This window comes from Heteronotia binoei, chromosome 2, assembly GCF_032191835.1.
Source record: "Heteronotia binoei isolate CCM8104 ecotype False Entrance Well chromosome 2, APGP_CSIRO_Hbin_v1, whole genome shotgun sequence".
NCBI classification, from domain to species: domain Eukaryota; kingdom Metazoa; phylum Chordata; class Lepidosauria; order Squamata; family Gekkonidae; genus Heteronotia; species Heteronotia binoei.
This window is the reverse complement of record NC_083224.1, coordinates 41503664-41526283: the sequence shown is the minus strand read 5'-3', so window position 1 is coordinate 41526283 and position 22620 is coordinate 41503664. Positions and strand designations below refer to the sequence as shown.

At 42.4% G+C, this 22620-nt stretch overlaps 1 protein-coding gene across 5 annotated transcripts in view; it reads left to right on the top strand.

Annotated features, from left to right (window-relative positions):
* EYA2 (EYA transcriptional coactivator and phosphatase 2) overlaps positions 1–12795 on the top strand; it is a 183097-nt gene extending 170302 nt beyond the window's left edge. For all 5 annotated transcript variants that reach the window (XM_060230858.1, XM_060230860.1, XM_060230861.1 and 2 more), the window contains 4 exons: positions 883–997; positions 1553–1674; positions 4981–5081; positions 11937–12795. In XM_060230858.1, coding sequence (XP_060086841.1) covers positions 883–997; positions 1553–1674; positions 4981–5081; positions 11937–12017 — 419 coding nt within the window. In that variant the 3' untranslated portion in view covers positions 12018–12795. The remainder of the gene's footprint in view (positions 1–882; positions 998–1552; positions 1675–4980; positions 5082–11936) is intronic.
* The last annotated feature ends 9825 nt before the right edge of the window (positions 12796–22620 follow it).

Genomic DNA, 22620 nt, shown 5'->3' with positions numbered 1-22620 from the left:
CAAAGGGAATGAAATTTAGAATATACATGCACAACTCTGCTGGAATTTTCAATATAGATGCCCATTTTCAAGGTTGGGGTGGAGGGGAGGAAAGATGCAAAACAGACTGTGATGTGATATAATACTTGAACCAAGGACCCTTGTAGCAGTTCAGAGCCACTTAGAGGCTGAAACTTTTTATCATTGAGGGAAATGTCTTGTCACTCATAGTGATTAGTATAGGCTTAGTCTGTCCGTGCTGGATGGGATACACCCCTTGGGCCACATGTTTGACACTTCTGCCATATCCAAATCAAGCTAGAGGAGCTGTTGGGAGATCTGTGAATAGACATTCCTTGTTTTTTACAGGTCAGTAGCATCTATAGCAGGGGTGGCCAAACTCCAGCTCAGAAGCCACATGTGACTCTTTCACACATATTGTGTGTCTCTCAAAGCCCCCACCACCCCGTCAGCCAGTTTGGAGGTTGCATTTGTCTCTTTAAATTACTTCTCCAGGCCAGCCAATGGCCTACAGAATGCATTTAAAGTTGCTCTCTTTCTACCTCTACCTTCCCCCATCTATTTGCTTTCCTCCTTTCCTTGCAGTTCTTAAACATCTGCTGTTTATTCTGTGTGGCTCTTACATTAAGCAAGTTTGGCCACCCCTGATCTATAGGATGGCCCAGTTTGGATCAGCCTGTAGGAGAAGGGCTTTTCAGTCTGTGAGTGGATGTGTGTTTGGCTGGTGGATGGATGGTCCTGACTCTGGGATAGGAGGTTGGTCTAGATAGATTTGTGTTACATTCCAACTCTATGATTCTACGGTATTGCAAAGCCATATGCAAGCAATACAGCTCCTTCCCCTTGGAGCTTAACTACAAATGCTGCTTTCTCTATCTGTAGGTTTAATAGGAGTTCCTAAGAGGGAAACCTGGCTGCAGTTAAGAGCTGAACTGGAAGCGCTGACTGATCTCTGGCTAACACATGCTCTGAAAGCTCTGGATTTGATACATTCCCGGTAAGAATGGCTTAAGGAATTGTGTCCAGGCTGCACAGTTTCTACTTTCTTCTGCTACTCTCCAAACAAACCAAGGCCCATATATTTATAGGACACCTTTGGCCCAATTTGCAGGGGGAGGGAGAAGGGTCCATCTAGGCCTGCTTTGCCTAAGGGAACTGGGGGATAGACTGAAAATTTGGCTCCCAGCAATAACTTTTGAGGAAAGCAGGAAAACAGTAAAGCGAGTTGATAGTCCATAGGGAGGCAGGGGGGCACAGTGAAAATGCTGTTGGAGTTTTACACCATTTTGTGTCCCTGGTGTGTGATTACTTATGACGTACTTCACTTTCAGACTAGTATAAGTTATAACCAATTATGGAGAAGCAAAAAAAAGAATGTTTAAAAGTCTAGCCACTGCTGGCTATGTTAATGACTGCTTTCAGGGGACTAGTTGCTGGCAAGGAGAACATCCCATTTCCAGTTCAAACTAATAGAGCAGAGAAACAAAGATTCTGGGGGGGCAGTTTAGGGGGGGGGGAGTTCCCCTACTGACCACCATCTTCTGTCTTGCAGGCCTAACTGTGTAAATGTTTTGGTCACTACCACCCAACTTATACCAGCACTTGCAAAAGTGCTCTTGTACGGACTAGGTGTGGTCTTCCCCATCGAAAATATTTATAGTGCAACAAAGACAGGTAAGAGCAATGGCTTGGATCCAGCTGAACATTTCTGTGTGTGGGAGAATTTCCACCCACAAAGCATTACTTGCTCTCCCACCACCACTTCAGCTCCACTCTCAAAGTGCTGTGTGTTCCTTGAGATTCAGAAACAATTTATGAACAAAATAAAAATACAAGAAGATACTGGATTTATATCCCGCCCTCCACTCCAAATCTCAGAGTCTCAGAGCGGCTCACAAACTCCTTTACCTTCCTCCCCCACAACAGACACCCTGTGAGGTGGGTGGGGCTGAGAGGACTCTCACGACAGCTGCCCTTTCAAGGACAACCTCTGCCAGAGCTATGACTGACCCAAGACCATTCCAGAAGGTGCAATTGGAGGAGTGGGGAATCAAACCCGGTTCTCCCAGATAAGAGTCTGCACACTTAACCACTACAACAAACTGGTTCTCAAGTAGAATGCTGCTGAAACACTGTAACAAATTTTAAACTACCTTAAAAAGTAAAAATTATTCATTCCTGACTGATTCCCAGTTGCCTGATGGAAAATATCATCCTCTAAAGAGAGACTGGGAAAACCACACACTCACACACACATCCTGTTAGGAATGTGCATTCAATGTTTCTGAAGGTTATACAGAAAAGTGAAGGGATGTCATACTGCTCATCCTACTATCCAGCTTGTGATAGTAAATTTCTATTTTTGTAAATTAAAATTTCCATAACATTTTTATTTTATGAGTTTTGTTCATTGTTGTTTTTAATTACACGCACACACAAAGCTGCTTTGTACTGAATCAGACCTTCAGTTCATCAAAGTCAGTACTGTTAATCGAAATCAGTACTGAGAGCCAGTTTGGTGTAGTGGTTAAATGTGTGGACTCTTATCTGGGAGAACCAGGTTTGATTCTCCACTCCTCCACTTGCAGGTGCTGGAATGGCCTTGGGTCAGCTGTAGCTCTTGCAGAACTGTCCTTGAAAGGGCAGTTTCTGGGAGAGATCTCTCAGCCCCACCTACCTCACAGGGTGTCTGTTGTGGGGGAGGAAGGTAAAGGAGATTGTAAACCTGAGACTCTGAGATTCAGTGAAGGGCAGGGTATAAATCCAATATAATCTTCTTCCATCTGCTCAGACTGGCAGCAGGTCTCTGTGGTCTCAGACCTTTCACATCAGCTACCACTTGTTCCTTTTCAATGGAGATGCCAGGGACTGAACCTGCTTAACCACTTCCAGTTTGGTGTAGTGGTTAAGTGTGCGGACTCTTATCTGGGAGAACCGGGTTTGATTCCCCACTCCTCCACTTGCACCTGCTGAAATGGCCTTGGGTCAGCCATAGCTCTGGCAGAGGTTGTCCTTGAAAGGGCAGCTGCTGTGAGAGCCCTCTCCAGCCCCACCCACCTCACAGGGTGTCTGTTGTGGGGGAGGAAGGTAAAGGAGATTGTGAGCCGCTCTGAGACTCTTTGGAGTGGAGGGCGGGATATAAATCCAATATCTTCTTCTTCTTCTTCTTCCCTTCCCTTATATATTTTTCAAGGATGTTTTAATGTTTTCACTACATTGGGGACCCTAATTTGGATGGAAAGATGGCATAAAAATGGTTTAAATGAAATGCATACATAAAATTGTAATGTTTCTATAACATTCTTTAGCATAGGTTGACAAAAGATCATTACATCTGCACTGAAATCCTAAACAGAGTTATACCCTCCTAAGCCACTGACTTCAGTGGACATAAGGGTAAAACTCTGTTTAGCATTGCACTATTAGTCTCAATACAGGAGGTACAATATAGCATGAGATTAATAATTTCAACAGGTTAGTTAAATGCAGTGAGAAATGGCTAACATACAATGCTTTATTTGTGTATTACAATGTTTTGCATAAATTCAGTGAAGATTTAAAACATCCTCTGAGATCTCAGTCAGAGAGAGACATTTTGTTATTTGTATACTTATTATTTGGCTTCTAGCCCTCCCTCCCCCACAAGCAGGCTCAGGTTACAACAATATATACACAACATAATACCAACCAGTTAAAACATAATAAACAATTTAACATTCAGTATCTCAATTTACACTAAACTTATAGTCCCCTACCGATGGCACCAGGGGTCGTTTTGTCGAAAAATAGCTGGTGGTGCTCATTAGCACATGCCACCCTCCCACCAGCCAGAAGCAACCCAACGCAAGAAAAGAGAGCCCTGGGCCAGTGAAGCCTGCTTGAGATACAGCCAGCCGAAGCAGGCCTCACTTGCCTGGGGCTCTCCTAGGCTGCACCCCTACACAGTCAAAAGGCCAGCAAGCCACCCACCACCCAAAATCACATAAGAAATGGAGAAAGAGTGGTGTGGGCTTCTCCAGGGGTTAATGAGGGCTGCTGGGGGCATGGCAAAGCTTCTTGCGGCTGACTGGCTGTCTGCTCTCCTAATCCAGGGATTGCTATGCAGCTGCACCTACTATTCAATGGACAAGGTAGGTGGGGATGAGGAGGGGGAACCCTCAGAAAGGTTCAGGAGCTTCACTCCTGTGAGCTCCCACTGAATCTGAGGCCTGGATGGCACCAATAATATGTCTATGCCTGAGCTCCCTATGTGTGTACAGGTAGACATAACTAAAGCTGAGAAGGAAGCAGTCAGATGAGATCAGTGCCAGGTGGAAACAATGAGGATGGAACAAAGCCGAGCAGGGGGAGGCCAGTACAGTTTGGGTTCCCACCACCTCAACTATAAGCCTGGCTGAACAGCTCTGTTCTACAGGCCCTGCGGGACTGCATTAAGTCTGGCCTGGACCTCCCTTGGGAGATTGTTCCACCAGGCCTGGTCAAGGTGATTTCCTTCAGTCTGGGGATCACCAGTAAATGTTGATCTGTTGAGCATGATGCTCTTTGGGGGATGTATTGGGAGAGATGGTCCTGAAGGTGACAGGTGCCAAATCTCTTGAGTCAACAAATAAAAAGGGAATACATTGTTTATGTAGTTATATGAGGAATTTTGAATGGCTTTAATTTGTGCGGTTACATTGTCAGCTATTTCCCATACCATATTGCACCAAGTATTTATAGTGGATCTGTACATCTGAAGTTTTAGGGTCTCCCAAATGAAATATGTCCTGCTCAGTTCTGTTTATATTTCATTCTGGACAGATGGGGGAGGGGGAAACCCCATTTGCCTCAAGTTAGGGAATGCCTAGGTGGGTCTCCCTCTAAGATGTCATGTAAGGGACAAAAGAGATAAACATAGACGTTAAAATATGGGTCTCTTCTAACTCTCAGCTCTTCTGTGTACACTGAACAGAAAATTGATGCCTCTTTTTCATTATGCAGGGAAAGAGAGTTGTTTTGAAAGGATAATGCAGAGGTTTGGACGGAAAGCCGTGTACATTGTAATAGGAGATGGCGCAGAAGAGGAACAAGGGGCAAAAAAGGTAAAATGCCGACCATTTTATCATCCTCCTCATCCCTCTTTACCTGTAGCACAAAACAAAAATTCCTTCCCCTTCTGATTTTTTATAGCATTAGGCCATTTTTCCTGTTTGGAAATCCATAAAGCATTGTGAGCAATTTCCTCCTGCAAATCCTCCCTCCATCCCCCTGGCACCTTTTCCAGCAGTTTCTTGTTTGCTGCAAAAACTGTTCTTGATTAACAACAATGTCGCTAGATACATAAATAAGGAGTGAGATCAGATCAGTGAGTGTGACCGCAATCTGCCATTTCTCATTTCTACTGTGTGGCTTTTGCTTCCCAAGTGCTAGTGGGAAAGGAGTGATTGAATGCAGTTCCATGAGGTGGCTGCTTTGCACAGTTGGCTAGTAACAAGTGACTGCTCTTTACTCTCTTCCTCTCCCCACCCCACCACCACCACCACCACCTCTTTTTATAATGAATGATTTGTTGCAGCTGAAAGAAAACAGGAACAGGGACTTCTGGCATTCGGAACAATAAAACTGTAAAGATCCTAAAGCACTGAGGGCCAGTTCTCACATCTGCGAATGTGAACTGAAAGGTGGATTGAGGGAGCGCCATCTGAGCCAGGCCAAAAGGGTTGCGATCTCAGTTCTGGTTTTTTCAGAGCAAAGTCTGGTGTACAGACGTTTTACAGTCCCACCTGTGGACATGTCTCAGCTGATCTGCCCGATGATGTGGTGGTGTTGGGAGTCTCTTAAAACGGCTGCTTTCCCACGCAATGAAGGTAGCGCAGGAAGGCCTATACCATGCAAGTAAATCCCACTCTTGCAGCTCTTGCCCATGCCAGCTTTGTCCCTCCTGGAAACTGCAGTGATGCTGGTATGGGGAGGACCCTGCTGCATGGATTTATCCCACATATCCTGGGCCTTCGTATGTTAACTCTGTAGTACAGGAAGGAGCCACAGTGCAGCAGCTCCCACACCATAACCTTGCAATGGATTGGGGTAGAATTTGACGTAGCACATCAGGGAGAGGACTAAATGACATTCTCATACTCATATACCCCCCCCACACACACACACACAGACGCATATCATGTGCTAATGTAATACATACAGGCAATGATTTTTTACATAGGGAAACATTCAGACTGTAAAGGGAGCTTTGACTCTCAAAAGCTTATATCCTGAAACTCTTGTCAGTCTCTAAAGTGCTACTGGACTTGGATCTAACTGTTCTACTGTAGACCAACATGGCCACCCTCTGAAACATTCAACACCTTGATACGCCTCCAAATGAAGTGGTCATGTCCAGATTTCTGTAACCTCAGGGTGGAATGAAACAGAATGGCAGGGAGACGTGGGCTGCCCAATAGCAGGTTTCTCTCATAACACCAGGTAGTTTCAGGTTAGGGTTGCCCAAGTCCCTTTGTCTTGCTGCTGAGGGAATCGGTGGATATGCAGGGATGTCCCCGCCACACTGAATCATAGAATCATAGAGTTGGAAGGGATTCTCCAGAGTCATCTAGTCCAACCCCCTGCACAATGCAGGAACTTCACAAATACCTCCCCTGAACATGCCCCCAGTGACCCCTGCATCATACCCAGAAGATGGCAAAAACCTCCAAGATCCTTTGCCAAACTGGCTGGAGAAAAATTGCTGACAGACCCCAAAGTGTCAATCAGCACTTCCCTGGGTGAGTAAGAAAGGGCCACAAGAACTAGGCATTGATGCAACCCTTCCTGCCCTCCTTCTCATAATCTGCCTGATTCACAGAATCAGCATTGCTGTCAGATGGCCCTCTAGTCTGCTTAAAAACCTCCAGGAAAGGAGAGCCCATCACCTCCCCTGTTCCACTGAGGAACCACTCTAACTGTCAGGAAGTTCTTCCTAATGTTTAGCCGGAAACTTTTCTGATTTAATTTCAATCCACTGGTTCTGGTCTGACCTTCTGGAGCAACAGAAAACAATTCTTCACTATCCTCTATGTGACAGCCCTTCAAGTACTTAAAGGTGGTGATCATATCACCTCTCAGTCATCTCCTCTCCAAGCTAAACATGCCCAGTTCCTTCAACCTTTCCTCATAGGACTTGGTCTCCAGACCCTTCACCATCTTTGTTGCCCTCCTCTGGACACGTTCCAGCTTGTCTGTATCCTTCTTAAATTGTGGTGACCAAAACTGAGCACAATACTCTAGGTGAGGTCTAGCCAAGGCAGAGTAAAGCAATACCATCACTTCATGTAATCTGCCATTTTAGCCACCGCATCGCATCTCTGACTCATGTTCAGTGTACAGTCTACTAAGACCCCTAGGTCCTTTTTGCACATACTCCTGCCAAGAGAAGTCTCCCCCATCCTATAATGACACATTTGGTTTTTCCTACTAAATGCAGAACTTTACATCTATCCCAGTTAAAATTCATTTTATTTGTTTTAGCCCAGTTTTCCAGCCTATCAAGATTATTCTGTATCCTGTCTCTGTCTTCTTCTGTATTTGCGACCTCTCTCAATTTAGTATCATCTGCAAATTTAATAAGCATTCCCTTTCATTTATAAAAATGTTTGGGGGGATTGGGGGGCATTCCAGGGGTGAGCAGGGACATCATATGGGGGGCACTGTGGTATTTGGGTGAAACTTTATGGTTTTTTCACTCTCAAAACCATAGAGTTGGTCCAAATACCAACAGAATTTCCAAGGTATATATAAACTTCAGAGAGTCTTAGCTCCTACAATGAAGGGAGCTTTAACTCTCTGAAGCTTATATCCTAGAATTCTTGTTGGTCTTTTTGATGCTTCTTGACTTGAATGTAGCTCTCATAACACTAATGTCAGGGCTGGGTGCACCATGCACAAAAAGGGGGCTGCATTTGCTTTCTTTCCTTCTCATTTTCTCTGGTGACTTCTCTCCTGACTGTTAATTTTAATTATTCTTTTCTCTAGTGAAAGAAGCAAGCATAATTTACATAGAAAATTTCTGCGCTACCTTTCCAAGCAAACTTGCTTCAGGTGGCTTGTAAAGTAAAAACACAAACCAATGTAACAATGATTTAAAATTAACAAAACAAAATAGGAGTCGATTGCACCTTTAAGACCAACTTAGTTTTATTCAGAACGTAAGTGTTCATGTGCATGCACGCTTCTTCAGACGAGGAATGAGGTACAGTAAGTACCTACATGTGGCTCCGTTTACCTCATTCCTCGTCTGAAGAAGTGTGCATGCTCACGAACGCTTACGTTCTGAATAGAACTTAAGTTGATCTTAAAGGTGCAATTGACTCCTATTTTGTTCTACTACTTCAGACCAACACGGCTGCCTACTTGGATCTATTTAAAATTAACAACTATATTTCAAAAATACCCAAACATTTAAACCCCAGCATTAAAAATGAGGGCAAAGTAGCCTACAGAGACATTTGTACGAAAGAATCTATAGAGAAAGCACCACTGTTTGGCATCCTTTCCCTGCTAGTCAGACCGATTTCACACTAGGTTTGTTCTGGGTGGAGAGCCCTTTTGCTCCCGGGGCTTCTCTCCATTTTTGCACAAGTTGCCCCGGAGCAGCGAGTTGGCACGCCGCTATTCTGCAGCAAGCAAGATCCTCTGACAAGCGGTTTCTGCTTGCTGCAGAAAAGGGGTGCACCAACTCTGCGGCAACTTATGGGAAAACGGAGAGAAGCCCTGGGGACAAAAGGGCTCTCTACTCCGAACAAGCCCTAATGCGAAATCGGTCTCAGTCAGTCTCTCTCTCTCTCTCTCTCACACACACACACACACACACACTGCATTAATTTGGAAAATGGATATTAACAAGTACAGTTATTCCAAGGTAATACCCTCTGTCTACTACCTCATCCCACAAAATAAGTAGCAGTGGCTCTCAGGAGCTGACAGTGGGGCACACCTCTGGTTAAGAAACAACCCCCCCTTCAGAAGTTATACCAACTCCCCTTCCCTTGAGCCACTGCAGATTTATATAAGCCGAGCCTTTTCCTGAGCAAATTAAATGTTCTTCCTGGAGCTAAAGAGGAACATCAAATGCATGGAAAGAAAGTGAAGTGAAGTGAAGATCGTATGGGGGCTTTAGACTAGGCCTCTGTGAACTTCAAAGGTAATGAGGGTCAGCGCCCGTGAGTGGATCAAAGGCTGCCAGGCTCCCTGACAGTAGGGTGAGGGCAATTGCAATCCCTTTTGCAAACGGTGGTGCCCCGGGAGGCCCCCTTTGCTGGTGTCTCCTGCTTTACGCCTCTTTCCCATTAATAGGCACACATTCTTTGCCGGAGCTGTCAGGCCCTGTGATGGATGGTGATCATTAGCACGGGTGACTACACACCTGAGCTTTATAAACCCACAGGGAGGCCGGGGCGCCTTTCACTACCTCGCCAGCAGCACTGATGATATCTCAGCCAGAGTGGGTCATTTCTCTTCACCTGTCGGAGCAGTGATAAATGGATGGGAGCCGAGGAGCAGCAGGCGTGGCTAAGTTGCCAACATCTCCACACTTCAGAGAAAGAAAAACAAAATCATTAATGGAATCAGGGCGGTGTGGGAAAAGCAGATGAGGAATGAGTGGGTGGGAGGGGGGACTGGCTTTTATTTCATTTCCCTCTAAGAAGGAGCAGTTCATGATGGATTATTATTAAATTATTGCACACATTAATACATTTTGCCCTTTCTCCATGGGGTACCTATAGGAGGCTATCCACTTGGCCTCACAGCATCCTAGTGGGGTAGGTTAGGACAAGAGAGAGTGACTTGCCAAAGGAGCATCTTGAATTTTTGGCCCATATTTCTGCAGATAAATTTAACACTCCATCCACAATAGAAGATGATATTGGATTTATACCCCGCCCTTCACTCTGAATCTCAGAGTCTCAGAGCGGCTCACAATCTCCTTTACCTTCCTCCCTTACAACAGACACCCTGTGAGGTAGGTGGAGCTGAGAGAATTCTCACAGAAGCTGCCCTTTCAAGGACAGCTCTACGAGAGCTATGGCTGACCCAAGGCTATTCCAGCAGTTGCATGTGGAGGAGTGGGGAATTAAACCCGGTTTTCCCAGATAAGAGTCCGCACACTTAACCACTACACCAAACTGGCTGTCTAGTGCATGCATTTAGGATACAACTGAAACTGTTCAAGCCTTGCACTCTGAAGCACTAGGATCAGGGAGACATGGATTCATATCCGAACCCAACCATTATGCTCACTGAGTCAATCTTTGTCAGCCAAAATTATCTCACAGGATATTGTGGAGGGATAATAAGTAAAAATGCCAGGGGAGCCAGGAAAGAAGTCAGTAAAGCAGCCTGTAATGCTGCTTTAATCAACCTTGACCAAAGGGAATGAAATTTAGAATATACATGCACAATTCTGCTGGAATTTTAAATAGAGATGCCCATTTTCAAGGTTGGGGTGGAGGGGAGGAAAAATGCAAAACAGACTGTGATGTGATATAATACTTGAACCAAGGACCCTTGTAGCAGTCCAGAGCCACTTAGAGGCTGAAACTTTTTATCATTGTGGGAAATGGCTTGTCACTCATAGTGATTAGTATAGGCTTAGTCTGTCCATGCTGGATGGGATACAACACCACCATATGCCTTTGGGGTAGGGTTGTCAGGTCTATGTTGGAAAATGCCTGGATACTTTGGGAGTGGATCTGGAGAGGGTGGGGTTTGGGGAAGGAAGGGGAGGGGAAAGGTCTCAGCATAGTACAATGTCATGGAGTTCCCCCTTCAAAGCAGCCATTTTCTCCAGTGGATAATAAACACAACTGGACCGATGTACTCAATGGATAATAAAAGGAAATCACCGGAAACAATGTAACTTTCACAAAACAGTGTATGAACATATTTAGTGCAAACTGAATTGAAGAAAAAGAACAGAACACTGAGTATACAGGGGTGGGCAAAAACACAGGGGTGGGCCAGCAGCAACTGTAGAAGAGCATGCGTTAATCTATGTGTAAAGAACATTTAGTTAAGGCTTCGCATAACGTCGAGAGAAGGAGGCTTATGAAGTATATTCTATCGAAATCGCGAATTGTCCTACGATAAGCAGTTTTTCCTTACTTTCTCCGTGCCATTTGGAGTTGAATGCTGAGTTCAAAGGATTTTGCCCACCACAGTGTCTATCAGAAGAAGCCGACTTTCAGGCTGTGGAATGGCTTTGTGGGGACATTATTCATAATATATACTCAGTGTTCTGTTCTTTTTGTTCAATTCAGTTTGCACTAAATATATTTGTACACTGTTTTGTGAAAGTTGCATTGTTTCCGGTGATTTCCTTTTATTATCCATTTTCTCCAGGGGAGCTGATCTCTGCCAGCTGGAGATCAGTTGTAAAAGCGGAAGATCTCCAGACCCCACCTGGAGGTTGGCAATCCTACTTTGGGAGCAGCAGAAGGCAGTTTTTGCTTACAGTTCTTGCATTTTGTCCCTTGCACCTCATCCCATGTTGCTCCAAGCAGTCCTCCGCCACTTAAAAACCCATGTGTGACAAGAGCACCTGCCTGTATGAATCCTAACTGGTGGTGGTGGAAAGTGCCATCAAGCCCCAGCCTCCTTGTGGGGCTTTTAAGGCAAGAGAGGAACATTCACTACCTCTGTGTAGCATCTTCCTTGGTAGTCTCCCATCCAACTACTAACCTGGGCCAGCCCTGCTTAGCTTCTGAGATTTGACGAAATCAGGCTAGCTCGGGCCATCCAGTTCAGGTCAATTCTTAAGTGACTGATTGCCTTTTTTCTGTAACTGCTTTTTAATTGCCATGCATTTTCTAAGTGTTTTTTAAAAAGGCTCTAGTTGTTTGGGACATGAGTTAGGAAATTTCTTCTGAAAAAAAATATATTTCTAATTCTAATATTTCTAATTCTAGCACAACATGCCATTCTGGAGAATCTCCTGTCATGCTGATCTAGAGGCCCTGCGGCACGCATTGGAGTTGGAATACTTGTAGCACATCTGGACATCTCAGTGGTGGTCTCAGCATCCTTCTTGAAGACACAACCTATTTTATTGGCATTTTAGGCTATCATTGCATTGGCCTTGGTTGAGGTGGAGCTCTTTTGTACAGAAACCTTTAGAAGAATCTGCACCAGGAATGCCGCTTATGAAGTTCCCTTTTTCCTTGGATGGAAGAGAGAAACTTTCCACGGCTTGATAACTGGATGCTTAGAGCTAAAATGGGACTTTTGCCATGTAAATGACTTCCAGGCATGCAGAAGACCAGTTCTGGTTTAATTTGTTAGGGGGGTTTGTTTTGTTTTTCCTTGCGTTAATAAATGGGAATGGGGTGGGGAAGATGTTATGTGGAATTTTTAGGCGTTATCTGCTGGACTGTTTATCGATTCAGATAATTTTCTGAGGAAGAGACAGGGGAAAAGATTGAAATAGATGATTGTTTTTTGTATTTTTTTAATTTATGAACTAATCCTATTACTCTGATATTAAGCTCAGTACCTGTGTTTGTATCTGCTGGGTAGAATAGACTCAGCTCTTTCTAATTTAATAGCTCTTTTCACCATGGTAAACTCTGGGGAACAATCATTATCATGTCCATTTGAAATGAGCACATCTGAGAACCCTTGGTGCAAGAACTATAGCTGGTTTTTTAAAACTCCGGCACACGTGATGCACACATGTCTGTGTGGGTTGCCATCTTGTTTTCGCATGGTTGGGAAGAAAAATTACCTTGTGATGAGTGAATGGCAATAAAACTATGTTTACAGTTTTAAGGCTAAAACCCCTACTTTTGCCATGTAATAAGCTTTGACATCTTTTCAGCCTGAAGTCAGACCAGACGTTCTTGCAAACACACACAATGGATGGTTGCAAACACAGCTCCCAAAACCAGAGAACCTTTACACCTTCGAAATTTCCACAAATTCTGCTTAAGAATTTCATCATGTTGTTTCCTTGTAACAGTACTATAAAAATTGGGAAAGCCAGCATATTTACACCCCCAGTGCAAATTTTTGAGGCACAGAAGCCAGCCTTCTTAGGTGGATTTGGGAGAGAGTTCAAATCCATCAAACCTATACATTATGCATTAGGACCAGCCTCAAATTTCAAAACTTCTTGCTTGTCCTTTTACTCGCTTTTTTCTACCATTCAGCAGGGGTGTCAGACATGCAGCCTGAGAGTAGAGTCAGGCCCCTGGAGGGCACCTATCAGACCCCCGAGCAACTGGCTGTCATCTGGTTACTTCGCTCTCTCTCTCTTCCTTTATCTGCGTCACGGCTTGCTTTGCTAGGCATGCTCAATCGCACAGGAGCTACAGAGAAAAAATCTATTTTCTCCATTGGCTGAGGCTCCTCCCTTGGAGAAGAGGGGGGGAGGGAGAGCTTGCTTTGCCGGACTCTCTCAATCGCACACCAGAGCTACTGAGCCAAGCCTCTCTTCTACCAGCTGAGGCTCCTCCCCCTCCTGGTCCCCTGGGGAAGGAAGAAAAAAGCCAGGGCTTCCTTTGCTCAGTTCCTTGAATTCCATGAGAGAAATAAAAAGGAAGCACCTTTAAGACCAACAAGTGCTAATGTTTTAAGCATGTTTTATTTTAAGGGTTTTTTTAAAAAAATATCTTTAATTGTGTTTGTCTGGGTCCTTCATGAAGTTTATATCTCAGCTACATAATCTTAAATAGATACACACATGGCTTGACCTGACATGGCATGGCCCAGCCCAGCAAGGTCTCATTTATGTTTGATCCAGCTCTCATAACCAATGAGTTCGACACTCCTGATTTATAGAGTAGAAGGTAGAAGCAGAGAAAGAAAAGCATAGCAATGCTACTATGTATATCTTGGGGATTTTACTATGTTAACGATTCTACAAGAATATGAGGGGTTTGATAGTAATACAGTTTTGCAAAATTTAGCCCTGCAGATTTGAGAGATTGGGGTCTTAAAAAACGTTGATGTGTCAGGAGAAGAAAATCCCATACATGTCTGTGGATGTGCTCATTCTCGGCTTCTTTCAGACAACCGTCTCTATGCCCCAAGGCTGAGCAAAGGAAGGCAGATTGGATAGAACATACTCTTCTGGCTTGAGATTTGGCTGCAGACTGGTTGTCAGCAACGGAAATAAATTTGGCTACAAAGCCAGGACAGGAAACCAAAGAGAGAGAAAAGGAAGCAAGAGAGAGGAGGGAGGAATGCTGTCAGGTTTCCAAGAGATGAACAAATTGAATTAAGCAAGGTGGGAGAGATGCTTTACTGGCTGAACGCCAAACAGTTGACAGGCAGCAAAGCTAAATCTTTTAGCAGTTGCCAATCAAGTTGTTGCATTTTGCCTGAAACACTGAGGTGACTATTAGTTTGCAACACTCTATTCAATAACATTCTGTATTGTATAGGAATTAAGATTATACACACAAGAATCCCAAGGCATGGACTGAGATAGATTACTTTTTTCTCTCCCCTCTGGCCATGTTTTTTAAGCGCAGTCTCTTGGCAGATTCTCCCTACTTCAATCAGTGTTAATCATCCATGATTTTTGTTAATCATCCATCCGCCATACTCTTACTGTAGAATCATACCTGGATAATGTAGTGCTGTAAGATTTCCTTAATTTGAAAGGGCAAATTCTTGTACACAATAAGTGAATGAGGAAGGGATAATTTCAACACATGTGAACCACTCATGGAAATGACCTGTGCAGAACTCAGGATCTTCTCAGAGCCAAAGCCAAAAAGTATAGCCACGTGTAAACTGTAAACAGACAGTTGAGATGCTAGAAAGCTTATGGTAGTAATTTAAAAGAATAAATAGGTCTCTCGACCTTGTTAACCTTTACCAGGAGGTACTATGGCTTGAATTCTATTCTCATAATGCCCAGGGGTGCCATGACACCTCCTGATGGGTTTCCTAGTCCTCGTTTGCTTCTTTCCCCAAAAAAAGGAATAGTTCATTCTGGTTCAGTAGAGCAAGAGATGCTTCAAAAGAACCCAGGAGAATGTTTATGTCTGAAGGAAGCACACACACGTTCAGAAAGAGCAACCCTCTATCACGAAAAGATGCTTGTCTTGCAACCTCAATGTTTTGTGATTGGCCCCCATAGCAGCCATTTTGTGACTGACCCTAAGGCTGTCATTTTATGGTGGCCCCTATTCCCCATTCCTTAAAATTCCAAAAATTCCCCAATGCTCTACAAGATTGGAAACCTTATTGCCTCTCCTGTGGGGTCCACAGTCATTTAGTGGGCCACCAAACACATAAAGAGGAATAGGCATCTTGCAAGAATTTTTTTTAAAAGCTGAAGCAGATTGAGAAAGGGAGCCAAAATATTTTAGTTCTGCCGTGTATGCTATAAACTATTATATGCCAATTAATAACACCCAAATATGTCACAACCAAAAATTATGGTTGCCTTGGAAATATTCAGGCCATTCCTAGATATCTAGAGACCTTCCCCTACTTTCAGACTATGTTTCTTATTTTTAAAACACAATTCATGGGATATTGTCATAGATGTGCAATATCTTAAATGCCACTGACTGGAAACATGGAACGCATCCCACGTCCCTAAGACCTTTGTAGAAGATGCAGAAGGCGAGGGAAGTTCTTTTGAAATTACCTTTAATACTTCAAAGTACACAAGCCCTGCCTTCCATTGCCTCTCATCACTTCAGTTGCTCATGTAATCTTAATTTTGAAATTCAAGTTAAAGGACAATAGCAAAAGCTTGGCAAACAGGTATGAAAAAAAATCTGTTAGCAAAATTAAACCCCCATTTTAACATGACAAACTCTGTTAGAAGAAGATACTGGATTTATATCCCACCCTTCACTCTGAATCTCAGAGTAGCTTACAATCTCCTTTACCTTTCTCTCCCACAACAAACACCCTGTGAGGTAGGTGAGACTGAGAGAGCTCTCATAGAAACAGCCCTTTCAAGGACAACCTCTGCCAGAGCTATGACTGACCCAAGGCCATTCCAGCAGCTGCAAGTAGAGGAGTGGAGAATTAAACCCGGTTCTCCCAGATAAGAGTCCGTGCACTTTACCACTACACCAAACTGACTCTCATGAAATAGTGAATGCACATAAGATCTGTGTACGCAGGGGTGGCCAATGGTAGCTCTCCAGATGCTTTTTGCCTACAACTCCCATCAGCCCCAGCCATCAGCCATGCTGGCTGGGTCTGGTGGGAGTTGTAGGCAAAAAACATCTGGAGAGCTACCATTGGCCACCCCTGGACAGCATCCACTTGATTTTTTAATTTATATATGCATTGCGTAATTCTCAAGTTCCATTCAGCACATGTTCAGTTGAGCATGTGATTTAAACTCCATGTTTATCCAGGTAGTGATCCTAAATTTAATTTGTAAAGCAAATGTTCATTGGCTCTCTCTTACCACAATCTCTCATTGGTTCTCTCTTACCAATAGGCATACGCACATGCATGCAGACTGCATAAGTGTTTACTGTAACATGTGAACAAGACTATAGGGCAGGGGTGGCCAGCAGTAGCTCTCCAGATGTTTTTTGCCTACAACTCCCATCAGCCTCAGCCATATAGCCACCCCTGCTATAGGGTATACTTAATCAGCATCCATTTAGAGCAAATTTTACCACAATCCCGTAATATAGATGTGAAATTTTATCTTTTCAAAAGTCAGGCCTCCTCTAGCATGTAGCTAGCCTTAGTCATGTTTTATTATTTGTGCATGATTATTTAAAAGCAGTTTGAGAAACTTCTATGGTAGAGAGACATGGTTTCCTTTTCAAATATGTGCAGTGGCAGTTTCTCACATCCTAATGCTATGTCAGAAAGGGCTTGGAATAGGACCCAAATGGAGAGTCGCCAGGTGGCGCCTGGAAATCTGCTATTATAATTGATCTCCATGAAATAGAAATCAGTTCCCCTGGGGAAAATGGCTGCTTTGGAGGGTGGACTCTGTGGTATTGGACCCTGCTGAAGTCCCTCCTCTCCCCAAATCCCACCCTCAGTTTCCACCCCCTAAATCTCCAGGTATTTCCCCACCCAGAGCTTGCAACCCAACTCAACTGTAGTGCAAATTATCTTCATCTCATAACAGAACTTCGTATTGGCTCATCGAATTGCTACTATTTATATAGCTAAATGGCCAGCTGCCTCTCAAGTTTGGTGTAGTGGTTAAGAGCCAGTTTGGTGTAGTGATTAAGTACACAGACTCTTACCTGGGAGAACCAGGTTTGATTCCCCACTCCTCCACTTGCAGCTGCTGGAGTGGCCTTGGGTCAGCCATAGCTATCTCAGAGTTGTCCTTGAAAGGGGAGCTGCTGTGAGAGCCCTGTCAGCCCCACCTACCTCACAGGGTGTCTGTTGTGGGGGGGGGGAGGTAAAGGAGATTGTGACCACTCTGAGATTCAGAGTATAGGGTAGGATATAAATCCAATATCTTCTTCAAACAACAGTACTGATAATTGCACAGCAGACTGTCATTAGTTTGTATTTTTCTAACTGGGTTTTAAAAAATTCATCAAACATCTCAGCAACCCCAATTGCAGTCTGTAATGAAGTTACAGGGGAACGATCACTGTGTGCATGTTATTAGTTTCACTTGTTATTATATAGCCCCAGGCACCTCAGAGTTTTAGGCAAGGAATCTCATGAAGGTCACTGCTGGCGTTGCTAATGTGAGGTTTTTCCTAGTCGGTTCTGTTTACACGGGTCTTGTGCTCTGTATGGACTTGGGCCAGGCCTGTCTTGGTTCCTGAAATGAAAGTCAAAATATTATTTTGTGTGGGAGAGCATCATTATGCTCCCCTTGGAGATCGGAATGGAAGTCTCTCAGCTGGCAGGTGAACAGGGGTGTAGAAACAAGACTCCAGTTTTCAGCCATATAGGCCAGACCAGGGAAATCCAATTATCTGCTTTTTATATGACTCTGTATCCAACTTCTTAGGTCTAACAGGGTGGAAAATTTCAACCATTGTTTACTTCAATAAATTTTTGTTTGCACTGCCAATATCTGTGAACTCCAGTCACTTGAGAGGAGTTCTAAGCAGCACAGATTCTCTTTTCTGTCATGGTGCAGCAATTGCTGTTGCCTTAAATTCTGAGCCATCAAGGATCAAAATAACTTTTTCCTTTATACTCTGAGCATTGTTCCAGGATCACCATATGCTACATCTGGGTTTTGTTTCATAGCATTTTTATTCAAGATCATTCATATTTTTGTTTTCCTCCATTCAACCCTGCAACATTAGCTCTTTTTTTTCAAGAGAAACACAAAGGAGCATTGCAACAACTGTGGCCTATAGAACATCTCTTGTCAACTATATTGCACTGCCCTTTGAATGACAGTGTTTCAAAAGTATTCCATGTACACGTCAAAAATATTTTGAAGTCTGAGACAAAGATATCTTTGCTAATACCATACCATACCAAACCTTTAATGGCATAATAGATTCAGATAAAAATACACAGAATATAAAAATTTAAACATTGGAGATAAAATCAAAATAAAACCGAGCTTACAGATACATTCAAACATGGTCAGAATTAAATTTAAGGATGTCAGCCAGAAATTTTGCCACAGCCTCACTAACCACCCCCTCAGTATCACTCAATAAATAATAACAGGGTGGCAGAATACACAAATCTGGAGAAAAAGAAAGCTTGCCAAATAAATCTTTACGGAGGTTATGGTAAAAAGAACAATCAAGCAATATATGCTGGATTGAGTCAGGGGTATTCGCTCCACAGGAGCAAAGTCTGTCGGCTAAAGGGACTCGCTGATATCTCCCTTGTAAAACTTTGGAGGGAAACGCGTTTAGTCTGGCCAACATAAATGCCCTGCGATGACTTGGAGTGGTTAGGTCTGATAGATAATTGGGCATTTTGCCACAAAAAGCATAAAGACCTAAGGAAGCTGGAGAGCAAGTATAAGGGAGAGTTGGCCGTAATTTCGTTTCCTCCAATTCCCACAGTCTCAGTTTAATACATCTGAAGATATATGACTCTTCAGAGGTAGAAAAATCATCTACCTCTAACCCCAATTGATTGAGTTTAGACAGAAGCAGTGCTGTCCAGGACGAAATATATGGGTCTCTTTTCATACAATCAAGAAGGCTGTTGGGATCTGTTCTAAAATGAATTTTGAGCCAGAATTTAAACACTGCAATCCAGGCTTTTGTCTCCACCAAAGACTGACCCACTTCAGAGCAGAGAGCAAAGTAGGACACACATTTTGGCAAACCAAGAATTTGTCTAAAGAATGAGGCTTGAATGCCCTCCACTTTCCTGGTAAAAGCTGAGATCCATATAGGGATACCATAGAGGATTTGGGCAAGCGTTTTGGCTTTGAATACTTTAATAGCTGCTGGAACTAATTGGTTGCCCCTTGCAAAGAAAAACTGTTTAATTTGAGCAGCTGAACACTTAGCCAAGTTGATGGTGTTGTTACGATGCTAATATTTTAACCAAATGAAGAGATGAAGAAGAGAGAAGAAGAGATTGGATTTATATCCCGCTCTTCATTCAGTCTCAGAATGGATTACAATCTCCTTCCCTTCTTCTCCTCACAACAGACACCCTGTGAGGTAGGTGGGGCTAAGAGAGCTCTCAGAGAACTGCTCTTGAGAGAACAGTTCTGAGAGGACTTGTGACTGATCCAAGGTCACACCAGCAGCTGCATGTGGAGGAGTGGGGAATCAATCCCAGTTCTCCAGATTAGAGTACACCGCTTTTAACCACTGCACACCAAACTGGCTCTGGGTCAAGCGTTGCTGAGCCCCATGAAAATCCCCCATTCTTTGCTAGGGTTCAGATTAATGTTGCCCATCACCATGGGTGCCCTTGCAGCCAAGAAGACCAACAAGAGATTGGATTTATATCCCACCCTCCATTCAGAATCTCAGAACAGCTTACAATCTTCCCTTCCTCTCCCCACAACAGACACCCTATGAGGAAGGTGGAGCTGAGGGTGCTCTGGGAGAACTGCTCTTGAATAGTTCTGCAAGAACTTGTGACTGACTCAAGGTCACAACAGTACATGTGGAGGAGTGGGTAATCAAACCCAGTTCTCCCAGATAAGAGTCCACACTCTTAACCACTACACTAAGTGGCTGCCTTAGGCAAACTCCCTTTACCATATGGTTGCCATCCTCCTGGTGGTTGATGAAGATCGCCTGGAATTACAACTGATCAAGCAACAGAGATCAGCTCACCTGGAGAAAATGGCCAGTTTCAAAAGTGGACTCTGTGGCATTATACCACATTGAAGTCCTCCCCCTCTGCAAACCTTGCCCTCTTCAGGCTCCACCCCCCTATTCTCCAAGTATTTCCTCCATTTAAACAATTTTATTGATAACATATGGTAACAATTTCCGTTAATAACTTCTTTTCATCTATCCCATATGCTTCTTTCTAATCTCCCCTCCCCCCGTTACTTGACCCCCGCCAGTGTTATTTACTCAAAATACTAACATTAAAAGGTACCCTTAATTACTAAGAACTAAAATTAATATTCTTCTTTCTTCTAAAGTTTAATCATTATAAAAAATTGTCCAAAGTCCTTTTACTTTCCACTCGTCTTCTACATAACTTCTAAATTTTTTCCACTCCCCTTTAAAATCTTCTAAATCATAGTCTCTTAAAGTTCTTCTTAATTTGTCCATCTCACTCCATGTCATAACTTTGACACTCCAATCCCATTTTTCTGGTATTTTTTCTTGCTTCTATAACTGTGCATATAGTGTCCTAGCAGCTGAAAGCAAGTACCACATTATAGTTCTATCTTCTTTTGGAAATTTTTCCATTTGTAATCCCAACAAAAAAGTCTCTGCAGCTTTCTTGAATTCATATCCCAAGATCCTAGACATTTCTTGTTTGATCATCTGCCAATACTTTTTTGCTCTTTCACAAGTCCACCACATATGGTAGAAAGAACCTTCATGTTTTTTGCATTTCCAACATCTGTCTGGCATCTTGTTATTCATCTTTGCCAATTTTTTAGGAGTCATATACCATCTATACATCATTTTAAAACAGTTCTCTTTAATACTCTTGACGTGTTGAAATTTTCATATAGTTCTTCCATAAATATTCCTATGTATCCATCTGTATTTCTTTATTTACATTTATTGCCCATTTAATCATTTGAGATTTTACTACTTCATCTTCTGTAGACCATTTTAAAAGTAACTTATAAGTTTTTGAAATTAATTTTTCATTATCTCCAAGCAGAACTTTTTCCATTTCTGTTTGCTCTCGTCTTATTCCTTCAGTTCTAATATCATTTTCCACCAAACTTTATTTGTTGCATTTGAAACCAATTGTATTTGTTATTCAACTCCACAGCAGTTTTAAATTCTATTTTGCCACTTTGTATTTTTAATTGTATGACAGCCATTTTTCCTCACCTGTCTCAGCTGTTATTTTTATCACTTCTGCTGGCACTATCCATAATGGTTTTCTTTCATCACCATATTTCTTATATTTCATCCAGGTATTCAACAAATTATTTCTTTTATAATGGTGAGAGAAAAAACTATCCATCTTTTTCTTCCCATAGTACATATAAGCGTGCCAGCCGAATTTATTTCCATGAGCTTCCAATGCTAAATTTTTTTTATTCAACAGCGTCACCCAATCTTTTATCCACACTAAACAAACTGCTTCATGATATAATCTTAAATGTGGTAATTGGAATCCTCCTCTTTCTTTAGCATCTATTAAAACTTTCATTTTAATCCTTGGTTTCTTCCCAGCCCATACAAATTCCGAGATCTTCCTTTTGCCATTTGTTAAATTGTTTACTGTCTTTAACAATCAGAATAGTTTGAAACAAATACATTATTCTTGGCAAAATATTAATCTTAATTGCAGCTATTCTTCCAAGCAATGACGTTAAGCTTATTACATTTTATCATATCTTCATCCATTTTACTCCATAGCTCTTCATAGTTATTTTTGAATAGGTCAATATTCTTCATTGTTATTTCCACACCCAAATATTTTACTTTAGAGGTAACTTCACATCCTGTTAGTCTCTGCAACTTCTTTTGTTTATTTACTTGCATATTTTTACATAAAAATTTTGATTTTTCTTTATTAACATAAAATCCCGCCACTTCTCCATATTCTTGTATTTTAGCTAACAACAAAGGTGTTACTTGTGTAGGATTTTCATTTATAAACATTATATCATCTGCAAATGCTCCATATTTGTAAATAAATCCTTTAACTCTCAACCTATTTCTTTATCATCTTGTATTTGCATCAATAAAATTTCAAGAGTCATTATAAACAACAAAGGTGAAAGCGGACAGCCTTGTCTTGTACCTTTGCTGATTATCATTTCATCTGTAAGATTTGCATTTATACATAACCTTGCACGTTGTTCAGTATATATTGCCTTTATCATTCTTATAAAGTTTTTCCCCAATTCTATTTTCTCCATTACTGCAAACATAAAGTCCCAGTTCAAATTGTCAAAAGCTTTCTCTGCATCCGCAAAGAATAATGCAACTTCCTTCTCTAGATGTCTTTCATAATATTCTACAATATTTACAACAGTTCTAATATTGTCTCTTATTTGCCTTTTAGGGAGAAATCCTGCTTGGTCTTCCTTTATGA